Genomic DNA, 16144 nt, shown 5'->3' with positions numbered 1-16144 from the left:
GAATTATAATAAACTATATTCAATGATGCATTTTTTTTATTCATTCTTAATCTATTTCTTCTTAATCTTAATCTATTTTTTGTTTAATTCTTTTTAATTTAATTATTTTTTCAAAATGGCCAAAAAATAATTAGATAATTATCTTCCTTATTAGTAAGTTAGTCTGGAGTTCATAATGGAAATGCCCTAGACAAAAGTATCACAGACATAAAGACACTGGAGAAAAATGTTCACAGACAAAAAGATCCCCTACAAATAAAATAGTCCAATTTTAGAAAATAATTTAATTGGTTAAAGGAGTGATTTTAAATTCCTATTTTAAGTAAGCATACAATATTTTTAAAAAAAAATTAGGGTATTTTTGACCCGCGTTTCTTAAAAATTTAACTTTGTGAGCACCTCCAAAAAATCTTGTTGCGCAAAGGGGAAATTATTAAGCTTCCCTCTCAAGTATGGGCCCCTGTTAAACCCTTCCCTTGGTTTCCCAGTTCCGCCCCTGTGAACGAACAAACAAAATCCAGAGAATTTTATTAAATTCTCCCCATATATATTTCGAGTTTTTTTGGAAAAAATAATGAAATTATTACTTGGTATATTACGTGACTGAAATGATGTTTTGTGATAACGATAATTGGTGGAAGAAACAAAAGTAGGTTGTGTGCTACCAGGTATAATTTGGGTACTGCTTTGATTTTGAAAGCTAGGTTTAAAATTTTTAGAATATTCTGATGAATGATATGATACGTTAGAGTAATGTGATTTATTCGATAAATTTGAGTAATTTGATTTGTTTGATAAATTAGAATCAAGGGAAATATTGCTGCAGGTCACAATTTCATTATTGAGCTGAATTTCATCTTTATAAAGCTTATTGGTAGCAGAAGGAACACTTTCCTGTATAGAATATTTGGAAAATTTATATTCGGCTTTTGACTTATAATCTAATTTGGTGGCACATTGATTTTCGTATTTATATTCATTGTCTTTATGGTTTTTAAACGTTTTATCTATCGTTTTAGATTTCGAAAATGAATTTTGAAATTTATTATATCTCTTGTCAACTCTATTATTAGCTATATTTTTGTTATTAAGATTAATGTGACTTTGATAAGATCTACTATTGGAGGAAGAATCGTAATCATTCTTATTTTCTGAAGATGCTAAAATATCGCTAAAATAAAATTAAATAAAAAAAATGGTAAATAGGGATAAATATTTAATTTGTTCAATTTACTAAGTAAATTCGATTTTGTTTTTAATGATTGATTAGATTAAATTAACAGTAGAAAATTTTTTTAGGGCAATATAAATTGTAATTTAAATATTACAACAATCTCACCATTCATATATTAATCCCGTAAATAAAATAATATTAAAATCATTTGCTATCATTTTCAAATATTTTTTTTATAATTGTGTGGATTATAAATAAAGTTAAAAAAAAGGTTTGGCCTCAATTATACAAATTTTATTTTATAGATACTATTTATTTTTTAAAACATTTTCATCTTAAAAATATTTAGAGTCGCTGCTCGCTTATTTGAAATGGGGAATGTAATATTTATCCAATTTGTCACCAATATTCTTGGTGTTTGTTTTTCTTTTTTGGTGAGGAATTAATAAAATTAATTACTTATTAGGTAGGGAATTAAACGAAATGACTGGTGATCGTTATTGAAACCTTCTACATAAAGTAAGCCTTTCGATCACCATTTTCAAAACCGTTGCATTGCTATTTACGATTTTATATAGCAATACAAGTGACCCCATCTCATCTTGTAAATTCAATTCAGTCTTTAATTCTTTAATAAAAAAATTTTATTTCTTAAAAATTGAAATTTATTTTATAAAATATTAGAGGAGATCGGGGGTGAAGTATGAATTATAGATACACATATACTTAGTTTACTCAAGAAGCCAAAGAGTCAAAAAAGGTCTTTTATCTTAACATTCATGAATAAGCTTGTTTTATTTAGTGCTTAAGATTTTAACATTATAAATGATTGTAGTCAGGGTTAGGTACAAAACTATCTTGCATCTTTTATGAAAAAATTAAAAGTATCTTGTCATGAAGATCCAAATTTTTGAAAAGTATTTCTATTTTAATAAATTTAAGATACAGATACTTAGATTTTTTGTTAATTTAAATTATTATTTTAGCTGACAGGAGGGTGTACCAAGGAAAATATGATTAGTAAAAATTTAATGTTTTATAATACCTTTTATATTGATATCAATAAAAATTGATTAAACTCCCCTCCTTAATTTTCTATTTCAATAAAATCAGAAATTGTTTCTCCTATTCAAAAAAGTGCTTGCAAAATCCGAAAATCTATGAATAAACATTATTATTGACCCATTCAAATTTTTAATTAAATTTTAACAAAAATTCGAATGGGATCGACATTTGATCTTTTTTATTTTTAATTAAAAACGCGCATTTAATATTAACAATATTTTACTAAATTATCTCTCAATCTTAGCATTAGGGGTAAAAAATTTTATCTATTGTAATCGTTTTTCCATTCATATTTTGGTATCACATTTTCCAAAGATGCCACAAGTCAACTAGATTATAAAAGTATCAAAGCGAAAACCATAGATATTGAGTCTCAAACTTAAATACAATAAAAAGTTGATTTTTTAATAATGATGATAGTAATTTTTTAGCGTTATTAAATTTTATATATTATATTTGCTTTAATATATCTAGTTTTATCTCAAACCTTGATATATATTTTAAAAATTTTCCCATTTTGTGATTCACTTTTTAAATTTCTGTTTACCAAACGGATTAAAGTATTAAACAAAATGCTTGCTAGCTAAGCATTACATATTGACCTTAGCTTTAGAATGATTGCTTTCAAAAGTTTAACAAATCATGCCTAGGACTATGAGATTTATTATTTTACTTCTATATTCAGAGACGAAAATGCCCAGAGCCGGAACAACCGGTTAAAATATCAATATTTTGGCCGATTGATCTACAGATTGTTTTATAGGCCGATTAAATTACCTATAATTTTGGAGGCCTATTGAAGAAATGTTATATTAAAAAAATCATAATTATGAAAATATTTATTATATCTTATATATATATATACCAAACAAAAAATTTTAATTGCAGATATAAACAGTGGATTTAAAGGATTACAGGCTCATATTAAATAAAAAGTTCCTAACTGTGTGTATATATGGTGCTATAGTATCCTTAATTTCTGTGTAAGTGATTTATACAATAATCTTGAAACTAAGAATTTATTTGGACTCCTTAAAGACTTGGAACATTTTTTGGAGAATCCTATAAATATGGCGGGGGGACAGAAATAATTTTGTAAGCCAAAAAAATTTACACTTTAAAGAATCAGGGAAATAAGATGGTGATCTAGAGAAAAAGCTGCCATATGGGTATATGGTGGAGAATCCTTAATACCCTTACAATATATTATAGAATAACATATATTTGAAGTTAAAATTTCTTCTGGGGCACAATCAATTATTGAAAATTTATTAAAATTTAATTATTAACAGCACACATTTTTTTAAAATTTAGAAAAAATAGGGTTATTATTGCCCTATCTTTAAATAAAATCATTGATATTCTTTCTGCATGGATCCTGGCTGAGGTTTTCAAATTTTCAATCCCTAATTTGGATTTTATTTCAATTGAAAGTAAAGCAAAAAATATGACAACCCAAATTAAATGAACAATTCACTGATCAATCAATCCTGAAAATATTGTCATGGAATTTGAAATACCATTTCACAGAATAGATAGTCGTAAAAAAGGAATATATTCGGGTGAAAGTAGAGGAACGACCTAATTACCCTATTGATCTATAGAAATGCGGCGTTTCGGCCTACAATAAAACAAATAATTAAAATTTTGATGAGAGGTTTGATATTAAATTTCAGCATATGAATAACGCGGGTATCAAAGAATCACTAGACATAATGTAGTAACAGTCCCCAGTTGTGAACTGCGACAAGAATTAATTTTTTACTAAAATATATGCAAATAACTAATAAATGTAAAGATTGTCTAATTTGTATGTATGATCTACATAGTTACAGTCTCCATACTGCGGCATACACTTGCTTACGAATTTATATTAACATTATCAGTTACTCAAACAAGCTGTGAGCCAAGTTTTAGTAAATTTAAAGCAATAAAAAATAGATTGCGTGCCAGTATTAGACGGGACAGATTAGAAGCACTTCTACTTATGTCAGAACGTAAACTAGTGGACCAAATTCAATTTGAATAACAAAACATTCGTCTTTACAATATAATGAATTAACATACAATTAAAAAAATATTATTTTAAATGCAATTTTATATGTGTAATTATAAATAAAATAAAACACTAAACCCAGGGTTGTGTATTTGACCGATCAAATACGATTCGATCAATTGACCGACAGGGGCAACATTTTAACCGTTTTTAACAACTTTACCCCAAGGTGATAATTTATATAAATCGTTATTGCATGACTTCTAGTTAAGTTATAAACTACCGATAAATTTTATTTTATAGCTATGGCTTTAAGGAACATGTATATAAATTTAATTTTTATAAATTTTGTTAAAAGCAAAATAAACTATAAGTTGATTTTTATAATTTTTGAGTAAAAAAATAGGTTTTTGGCAAATATAATCCCAGGAAAGTGTTTGAAAAAATGAACATAAGTAAGAATTTAGGTATAAAAATAAATCTTCAATACCAAATTTAAGGTTTTTATGCTCAAAGGTTAAAAGGTTAGCGTTAACATTGTTAGGGTGGCAATAACTTTTCCCGGTCTACTCTACTAATTTAGCCTTACTAAGTTACTTAATTGTTTGGAATAGATTCCCATAGTGTTTCCAAAAGCTTGGCTCACTTTAAGGATAAGCATGATGTCATAGTTTTCGATTTGTTTATAATTTCTTTTTTTGTGGTTCTCAACTAATTGAGGAATTAATAATTACTAGTCAAAACATTAGAGAAAATCAGATTTTAGTTCTATATTTTCCAATCTGGCATAATGTCAATTTTTTTTTATTTTCGATAAAATTTTATGAATAAATATTTTTAGTCACTTTTTAATCTTAAGTTTGGCCAAAATTTTCCCAACAATTTTTTCCTTTATACTGGCTAGTAGCTCCTTAGTGATCTGCATCGGGCCTAATTTTTGAAGCCTGGCCCGGCCCGAAATTTTTTTTAAAATAGTTTTGCCGGCCCGACCCGAACCCGAATTTTTTTTAAAAAAGTTTGTAGGCCCGGCCCGAATTCGAAAATTTTTTAAAAAAATTAACCGGCCCGGCCCGAATTTATTTAAATATAGAAATTAATTTTAATAATTACTCAAAATAAAAGACATATGTTATATGGAGTATAGTTTCAATAAATAAAATCAAAATTTTTTATTTTACATAAAAAATTCAATATAAAATTGATAAATTTAGATATATTTAAAAAAATTTCCAAGGTCCGACCCGACCCGGTCCGATTTTTTTATAAAAATATTAGGCCCGGCCCGAACCCGATTTTTTTATTTAGGCCCGGCCCGAACCCGATTATTTTAAATATAATAAAGCCCGAGCCAGGCCCGAAGCCCGTTCGGGCCGGGTACGGGCCGGGCCTAACTTTGCAGATCTCTAGCTCCTATATTATTATTTTGAAAAACAAGATAAAAAAATAACACTGGGGAAATCAAAAATACTTATTCAGATTATTTTAGAAAAATCATACCCCCCCCCCTCATCCCTTGGATAAATCCTGGCTACGCCATTGATGATAAATTAATACCAGAATTTTTATTTGCACATATTAACAAAATCATTAATTAGATTCAAATAAATTCCCCATTTTTTGACCCAAGGTATTAATTGTCATTTTAATCTACAAGACTTGATTATATCCCCCGAAAAATTTAAAATTTTAATTGTATATAAAATGACTGTCAGGGGTTCATTTTTAACTATAGATAATGTTATAGTTAATTTTTATAGTTTTAATCATTAAATAATTATTAGCTAATTGTTCTTCGTATGATTTCATAAGGATATAATTATTTAAAATAGGGCAGACACTATATTGGTAGGTAGTAGAGCCCTGCATTGGCCTGAGCCTAGTCTGATAGAGCATAAATTTTTATTAAAATTGCTTATTGCTTTTAATCATAAATTAATTTTAATTATCATTTAATTTTGTGTAAAAGAGCAAGATACAGTAGATGATCATTCTATAATTATATAATAATTAAGATGAGTTAGGTCATATGCAAACTAAGCATCTTAATGAGGAATAAATTAATAATATAATAACACAACGATAAAATAACAGTAAGATATAAAATCTAGTCGAAGATTTCTTACCTAGTCAAGCACTTGCAATTATATTATACATAGACATTCATTTAATCATTATTTTTTATTATAAATGAAAAATTAAAAAAACTAAACTATTTTCTTATTATAATAAGTTATTGATCTTTTTAGTGGGATATTAGTAATTGTGAGAGTTGATTTATTTTAGCCGATGTAGCTTTATAGAAAAAATATTTTAATAAAAAATGGATCTTAAATTTTTAACTTAAAAATAAATTTAGAAATATTAATAATAATTCATAGTAATTTATATCATCTTTATCTCTAAAAATCATTTTTATAAATTTCATATTAATATCTTTTAGTTTTAACTAAAAATATACAAAAAGTTATTATTATTATATATTTTGCAATATAATTTCTAACGCAAGTTGGTGCTAAAGTTTTTACATTTTTAAAAAAAAATTAGTTTTTGCTAAATAAAAGGAACTGGGTAGTAGAAGAGTATTATGAATTGCCCTCATAAGGCAAAAAAGTGAAATATTCTAAATAATTTGGGGTTTTGACTAGGTAAAAAGCTTTGCGTAGGAGAAGAGTATTATGAATTGCCCTCATAAGGCAAAAAAGTGAAATATTTTAAATAATTTGGGGTTTTGACTGGGTAAAAAGCTTAACGTAGGAGAAGAGTATTGCAAAACAGTTAGAAGTAGTTTAGAATTTATAGTGCCAATAATCTAAATTTTTACCAAATTATTTAATTTTGTCTAAATATTCAACGTTTCTGTCTCACGAAGTAATAAAAATTGTATTCATAACTCCTCCCAAAGGTTATGCAATATTAATTAAAGCATTTTATTCGGTCCAAGCCCAAAATTTTAAAAATTCCCATTGTCCGTGGAGTAAACAAATAGTAAATAAATTTTAAAATTCTCCAACAGTTTTGTAATATTGTTTAAATACCAACAAAGTTGTTTAAAAAATTTCACTTTTTTCTCATATGTAAAGAGGATTGTCACTATTAATTTTAAACTATTACCAAAAAGTTTGCAATGTTTTTCTACTGCTCAGAACTTTTTATCCGGTTAACTACCTTAAATATTTTACTACAAAATGAAATAAGAAAAACCAATATTTCCTTTTGTATATATTCTATTTTATTATAGTTTTATATGTTATAAATTATTAGAATTAAAAAATGTTAATCAAATTTATGAAAATGATTTTTAGATAATGATATAAATTAATCTTAAAAATTTATTCTCTAATTAAATTAAGAACCATTTTTTTGATAAAATGTTTTTCTAATAAAGCTACAATTTAATGTTAAATTCATAAGTATTCATAAAACAAACTTAATTCTTGATAATTCAAATGGAAGATTCTACATATTTTTATCTTTACACTAAATCTAGTTTATGGTCCTAGAAAACAATTTTTATAACTATTTTATCAAGAGACGTTTAAACTAGATTTTAATATCAACGCTTGAAATCTCATAATTTGAAGTGCATAATTTTGTGACTAAAATCAACGTAATTTTGAGGTTTAAAAAATGATTTCACCACTACCAGAAATCAAAAAGTCCATTTATAAGCATATCAAAGTTTATTTATTTTTACAATTGAACTTTCCACAGGAAGTAAAAGAATTTATAATTAGATACCACTAAAAATAGAAGAATAAAAATAAATTGAATTATAATTATTCATACAAAGCATACGAAAAGAATCCTACACTAAAATCTCCTCATTTCTCATCTGTAGGTTATTTATATAAATAAAGTATGTGTTAGAATGGTAATTCTTAATTATCTATTTTTATGTTTATGGAGAGTGGGTGTGAAAGGGTGAGGTGGGAAATTTTTGTTTGCTTAAAATAATATTTACGAGAACAGGCAAGGGCAAACCTGATGTCATATTATAACTAAGTTTTTATGGTGCATCTACATTCGCGAATACTCTTCCGCGAAGACTATATCGCGAAATGAAATATCGCGAATTCTTTTATAGCTAAACTCTTAGCGCAAGCTTTTCAGAGCCAATGCAAAACAGCTAAATTTTTAAGCGAAAAATGTTTTATAGAAAAAGCATTATAGTGAAATAACGAAATCTATTTCACGAAGAATATAGCGTGCGAAGCCTATATTGCGAACCCAAGTGAATATTTTATTTAGAAATACAATTTATAAGATAAATGAGATACTAAAAAAAATAGGTTGAAAGATCGATTTAATGATAGAGCTATTAATTAATCATATCATGAATCTCTAACTTAGAATTGGTTCAAAAAATTAATTATATATTATCCAATCATACCGACGTTTTTTTACTAAATATTGAGAATCGTGCAATAGTTAGGAGTCCGAGTTAGAAAAATATGTTAATCATTATGTTCATTAAGTCCCGTCAACCTTGACCCTTACTGGAAGTGGAAAAATGCAGAAAAGATTCCTGGTATGAGGGTGTTTTAGGCTCCATTGCTATTTCAAATTAAATTATGGATATCTATTTGAATAGTGCAGCAATTTGAAATAGGTTTAAGTCATCTTTGATTATAGATGATATAGTTAATACCGATTTTTACTATTATTGGAATTTGAAATAGGTTAAATCATCTTTGATTATAGATGATATAATTAATACCAATTTTTACTAATATTAGACTTTGCGGATATCGACTTAGAAAGTTATTCAAGTTTAGCCGAAAAAGATTAAAGTTATAGTTCAGTTTGATGTTAGGATTATTAACATGTCTAAAATAAAAAACGATGGTGTGTTGTGGCTAATAAGTTGTTTTGATACGTCTCATTTTAAATCAAGAGACTTAACTTTTTCTACTTTTTATATTTTCATCACTTTCAAGTAGCACGAGATGTGTAATTAAAATTAAAAATAAGTTTGGAGTAGTTCAGGCAATATTCTGGATAGCTAGTTTAATCAGATTGAAATTAGATTCGTTATAGAGTGAGTTTATACCTATTTTAATAAGGTTTGGAAATATCAAGCTATAAGGTTAAAACATTGAGATTAAGATCACAATTCAGTTTAGAGCTAAGGTTCATAACACATTATTATTTGATGAGGTTGTTTATTTTTTTTATATAATCACAAACTTTTATTTGAATTATTATGTGTAGTAGACTAAGCGATTTTTTTTTAAATTGGCAAATTTATGTTGAAGAGGTATGAGGATAAAATTATCGGGAAGAAAATTGGCCCAGACATACTTACAACCCTGAACCTAAGTGAGAGAAGAGGAAAAATATTTTTTATTGCAGGAGAAAAGGCCAGGATTTAAGTTAACTCTTACTTACTTAATCGCCAATAAGTATAGTTTATTATTTAAGAACTTACGAGGTAAATTATTATTAAATGTAATGCTGGTAGTGGCATTTTTAAGAGACCGAATTTGGGGATAAAACAGGTCTAGAAATATAAAAAAAGGCAAATATAAAAAGAAAAATATTGCAATTTCCAATTTTAATGTTTAGCAAAGTTCTTCAATATAAAAAAATGTATAAGCCTTTAAATTCTCAACATGTAAAATACACAAGTTGATTGGTTTTCAACTCAAATTGATCGTTTGATCCTTTTAAAAAGAATTTACGTTTATTATTTAGATTTAAAAACAAATTAATAAGTATATATAATTTATTTTTATGGTAAATAAAATAGTTAATATTAAAATTAACAGCTAATTAAAATATTGTTATATATATTGGGATTTAATGAATAACTTTATAATAGTGAATAATGGGGTTGATAAAATTGTAAAAAAAGATATTTTTTAAAAATACCTTTGATTACCGTGGTAGAGATAGTTAGTAGCTTTAGCAATTGGTGCTCTAGATGGAGGCTTTATTTTAGACCGAGTAACCGTTGAAGTCCCATGAGAAGTTCCATTATTTTTGTCAGATAAATTGTTTTTAGGTTCTAAATTACATGACTCGTCGATGTTAGAAATATTGTAACGGGAAAGGTTGAAAAATAAGCCTAGAATAGCCTTCAGATTGCCCTCATTGATATCTAGAATAATTTATTTTTAAAATCATTTATTTAGTAAAGCGATAAATTATTTTATATTTTCTTTAATTAATTTGTTATGATAATGATAAAAAAGGATTGAAGTGTGTGGAGATCAAATGTTTTTCTTTAAAAAAATGACATATTTTCTATCTGAATTAATACTCATTATTAAACAAAAATCTTCCGTAGTTATTGATTATTAATTAATAACATAATTATATTATTGTTTAAAAATAAATTCCAATTATAGTTATGTTAAATTATATTGCTAATTAATTTATCAGCTTGATTAACCATAAAATATAAAAAGAACCCTTTCCTTTGTTAAGTATAAAGCTTGGTTATTTAAAATTATGTGTTTATAAAAGCATCCGGTGGTGTAATATAATAAATCTTTTAAATTTCTTCTTAGCTATAAATTCAAGTCGATGATAATTTTAAAATCGATTGGAATAAACTTAATTTATATATATACTTATAAAAATATCTTGAAAATTGTGAAAATATTGTAAACCTTTTGCGGGGAAATTTGCGACATCGATTCCGAGGTTTTCCAAAAATCGTAAACATTTTTGGATATTGGAAAGCTTTCGTTTTGTATTTTTTTTTGTGTAATATTTGTTGAATCTACACCCACATTAATTATATAATCATCAAAAATTTTACCCTCAGTAAACATGTACGAGGACAATCAAATTTTTATTTGGTTACAAAACATATTAAAAGATTTCTATTTTTATATTAAATTTATGTTATTTTATGAAGTTAGTTGACAACAATCTTATTTCCACTTTTATCAAACTAAGGCTGTGTCCTGGGTCGATTGGATACGTTAATTGTTTTTAGACTAAAAAACTTTTGAGCTAGGACATCCTATTTTGGTTTGTTTTAAGTATTTGGTGGCATTGTTATATTTCCTTTATTATTCTCGTTTTTTGTTATGTTTTTTTTCTTTCTTTTTCCTTTTTTTTAAATTTTTTCTTTTGCCTTTTGGATTTAATGGATACTAAATAGCCCCTTATTAAGTAATAAGTCGACCTAAGAAACGGCCTAAGATCATTAAATTTTAAAAGGCAAGATATTCAATATATTAGGCGCTTTATGGATTAATCAATACACTAAATTGTGCGAGGTCAATTAATAAATTTTACAATAGATTAATAATGTGATGCATTACGGGTATTTGGTTGCTTATTATATAAATTAAAAGATGACGATTATAAAAGACATAGTATATAATATTGTATGATAAGAAATCATAATCTGATAATGAAATCACTTAATACTAAAATTCCACTTAAATTAGAGGCTAGGACTATTATAGATCTTTTATTTAATTAAAATCTTTAAACCTTAGAAGAGTTTAACAGAAAGAAAGGAAGTATTTGAATTTAAAGAATGGTATGTATGTTATAATTTAATATAAATTTAATGAAATATAATATAAATTTATTTTATTGGCGTAATAAAGGAGGGGGGGGGAAGGGGGGGGGGGTGGCGCTCTTTTGTAAATTTGCAATAAACACCAATAAAATCAAAAATAGGTATATTTTACTTTGTTATCCTTACTTTTATAATAATAAAATATTAGTTTTAAAATAAATGTGATAATTTCTACCATAATATTAATTTTTCCGAAAAAAAAATTTGGGAAAGGATTAGAAATACCCGGGAAGAATGCCACTATGCTTGGGGATGTTATGAGATTGAGAACTAAATAATTTGTCATGTTTAGCATATGAAAGTTATATAAATTTAAATGATGATTATTTGTCATATTATAAAACAAATTTTAAAATTAGTGTGTTAACGGCAAAAGATATTTTAGAAAAGTCTTAAATTATATAAATACTTTTCAAGATATATTGATATAATTTTCCATTCAATGTTATATTTGTACGGTTTTTATTCCAAACTCTGATAATTAATAATCGAAATAGACCAAATAGTTTGTTATCAAATTATTTTAAATCGCCTTGTATTCATCATAACACGCAATGACGTTTCATTAATCCTTATTTAGGGACGTTAAAAATGTTATTATTTTTTATAAATGCGCGTGTTCATAATAAAAAAACGTTTTTGCCATATAAAATAAATTTCAGGTTTGCTCTAGATCCTGGCTATATGTGCATTTGTCACTTACTAGTCTGGTGATAACATTGGTTATCATTAAAGTTTAGGACTAATTATAATTTTTTTGTGCCTGGGGAATAATTTTTTGAACATCGAATGATACGGTTTTAAATAAAATTAGGACTCACTTTAAAATCAAAATTTTACGCTTCTTACCTTAGTTATGAAAAGGATTTGTAAAATATGAAGCCGGTAAAATCTTATTTTGAGTAAAATTAAAGCGAATTAAAAAATGACGAATATAAATAAATTTGAATTAATAAAATAAGAGAAGGCGGAGTTATATAATATTCTTACTATATATATCATCCGAGCTCATTTGAATTTTTATTTAGATTAAGGAAGAGGATAATTTCAAGAAACGTAAAACAAGCAAGCAAGATATATTATATTAAAAATTATATTATATGAAAATTATATTAATTAAATGAAGCAATACCTTTTGATTTTCATCTTTGGGTTGAGGATCGATATATTCCACCTTTTGCTTCGCTTTTTTTATTATTTGGTTATTTAAAATTTTTGCTAATAATTTAAAATCCTAAGTTTCCTTAATCATACATCAATCATTCTTTAAATACCTTTATAAGAGTCCATACATAGAAGTCACCTCTAGCACCATTTGGTGGTTGCATATGGATTAAATAACCTTAATATGCTAATGATTAATAAAACAATTAGTCGAACTGCAAACATTAAATGACCCTACAGTTGACTCCTGTGTATGTACACTTTTAATTAATGAATTGCCAATCTCATAGTATTTATACATCATTGACATACACTGAACAGAATTTATCTTAATTTAATAGATTAATAAATACATATGCTTTAGTTTTATTTACTGATGGCGTGAATGATTTCTGATAATAAGATTCCATCCTGCAATTCCTGCTGTAGATCAACCACCAACCGTGATTTATTATTTTCTTTCAGGTAATGATTTGCCCAATCAGTGTATATCTTAAGATAAATAAAAGAAAGTAAAGCAGTTTAAAAAATTGCAAGAATATTCGAAGATTTGTTTATATGTTTTTTTATATTTTTTTAAAAGGCATTATAGTATACCATAGAAATGCATTATTCGAATCAAATGTTGAAAAAAAAACAACTTTATATCAGGTATTCTTTATGAAATTGAATATAGTTAGATATACTTACAACCACACATATTTTTGTTAAATTTATTATGATATACTATGTAGTAGAAATAATTTAAAAAATTGTCATTTAAAATAATTAGGACTGTACAGGCCTGTATATTTTAAATTATACAATTTTACTACCCATTCCATGCCAGAACTTTAGGTAGCTAAATGCCAAGAATTCATTCATTTCTCTTTTTCCATATTGACTTTATTACAATAAATGTATATAAATAACTTTATTCAAATAATTTTTTTTTTGCAAATTCAGATCCTTTCTTATATAAAATCACTTTAAAAAATTCGAAATGAATAGTTTTTTTTAAATAAAAAAAATAAAAAATTTTAAAAAAATACTAGATAAATCAAAGATAGGACATTTTTAGTGAATCAGATAGCGAAACACGCGATGCATAAAAGCGCTATTAACTTTAGTAAATTGGGAATTATCATTGTAACAATTTCTTGATCTTTATCCAAAATTTTGGTTGAGTTGATTAATTAATATACACAATCAATTTGGGATAATCAAAAATTAACAGATCAAGATTAAAACATTTTTTCCCAGAAACAAATATATTTTTTATAGATAAAAATATTTATCTAAAAGTAAATACTCTTTGTTAATATATTATGCCGCTATTATATAAAATTCTTCATATTTTGGAAAAATTCCCGTTTAGGTCACGGGAAACTTATTAAAAAATTAGCCATGTATAAACCATTTTTAAGTTATGACTAAAAACTCTTGGGTATATCTATTTTAGAAAAGGCTAAAAATAAAGGGATAATGATATCTAACACATGATTCTACAACTATATATATTGTAGGGGTGTAGCGAAATTCAAGGCTAGGCTTTAACCTGGTTTTTAGAAAATTTTTAAAACTTAAATTATTTAATTTTTAGTTTTTAAAGAATGATTTTGGCCAGAATTATATTCGAATTTGCATAAGTAAAGGGTATTTACCCTGTGAATTTCTTATTTATATGATTTCGAAATAAACATTTGTGTATTTTTATCCCAAATTGATTGCGTACATTAATTAATCAACTCGACCAAAATTTTGCACAAAGATCAATAATTATTTAAATGAAATTCCCAATTTAATTGAAGTCAAAGGAGCTTTCATGCATCGCGTGTTCCGTTGTCTGATTCACTGAAAATATCCAATTTTTGATTTATCTAGTTTTTTTTAAAAAAATGACTATTTTTTAATTTTTTTAAAAAAATATTCATTTCGATTTTTAAGAATTTGTAATGGATTTATATAAGAAAAAAATTCTAAAAAAAAACAATTACTTAAATAAAATTATTTATTAATAGTTAAAATGGAAAAGGAAAAATTAATAAATTATTGGTATTTAGCTACCTTTAGGTTAGGCATGAAGTGGGTAATAAAATAGTATGATAAAATATCAAGGCACGTACAGTCCTAATAGTGTTGTTAAATGGCTCGATTTGAGCCAATTATTCTCATTATTCTCATTATTCTATCCTGAAAAACATTATGCAATGATGAGTTTGGTCATAGCAAAGGTTTAGGCATCTATTAGCAAAATCTCGAGGCTTGAGCAATATTTTTCTGGCTAAAATATTGAGTTAGCCGTTTAAATAATCGGCTCAAATCGAGTCGTTTATCAACACTAAGTTTTAATTATTTAAAAAATCAAAATTTAAACCGGGATATATGTATGAAAATTTGATGTTTATAAATTAAAAGTAGTTCAACAACAATTTTATGGCAAAAAGACCTGGAATTCACTAGGTATGTACCTTCTCCATACCTGCTGGAAAACGATTCTGACTAAAAAGAAGCTTTTAAGGATTAAAAAATGGATTTTCTATAAATCCAATAACATGTCTATATCTGATTTCATACTAAAAAATTATTTTAGATATTTAATTAAAATTTTATTAAAATATTTTTAGATTTAATTATACACACTTTAAAAAAACAAATCAAAATTTGAATAGACTGGTTTGAACAGAAATAAGTTTCAATAAGGCGAACCAAGACACGGGCCTTTTTAATAACGTTTTATGCTATGGATCAAGGGTAAAGAGATGTATAAGTTATTACTACTATAAATTTTTTGTAAGTAATTGTCACAACATAACGAAAGAATTAAAAGAAATTAGTATACAATTGCAACTTGCAAGTGTTTGAAATTATGTTAATGGTTAAATTTTTTTTTCCATAGTACTATTCGAATGAATAGTACTTAATAATTTTTTTGTATATTTTATAGTATTCTTGTGTATAATCATAATATAAATTCAATAAATAAAGGAAATGTCAATATTTTACCTTCATATTAGGAATTCATAAAAAATAATAATTGGTCATTTTTTTAATAAATAAAATTTTAGATTAGAAAATATAAGGCCCCAGGTCAGAGATTTTTTTTGAAGAAAAGTCCTAAATATATTTTTATTTATCGTTAAAAAAAATTGATAAATAAGGAATATATACCTTGTTTATAAAGTTTCCGGCTTTATTTCTATAAAGGTAAAAATAGTCATTA

General features: G+C 25.7%; 1 protein-coding gene across 1 annotated transcript in view; it reads right to left on the bottom strand.

Annotated features, from left to right (window-relative positions):
* The window catches only part of LOC135926741 (putative uncharacterized protein DDB_G0282133), a 68118-nt gene that overhangs the window by 39279 nt on the left and 12695 nt on the right, over positions 1-16144 (bottom strand). The window contains exons 2-6 of the mRNA XM_065462671.1: positions 13317-13434; positions 12911-12963; positions 10850-10922; positions 10107-10335; positions 588-1171 (exon numbers count right to left, since the gene is read on the bottom strand). Coding sequence (XP_065318743.1) covers positions 588-1171; positions 10107-10335; positions 10850-10922; positions 12911-12963; positions 13317-13434 — 1057 coding nt within the window. The remainder of the gene's footprint in view (positions 1-587; positions 1172-10106; positions 10336-10849; positions 10923-12910; positions 12964-13316; positions 13435-16144) is intronic.

The sequence above is a fragment of the Gordionus sp. m RMFG-2023 genome, chromosome 3 (assembly GCF_954871325.1).
Source record: "Gordionus sp. m RMFG-2023 chromosome 3, tfGorSpeb1-WG-v2, whole genome shotgun sequence".
In the NCBI taxonomy this organism is placed as follows: Eukaryota; Metazoa; Nematomorpha; class Gordioida; order Chordodea; family Parachordodidae; genus Gordionus; species Gordionus sp. m RMFG-2023.
This window is presented reverse-complemented; position numbering and strand designations above follow the sequence as displayed.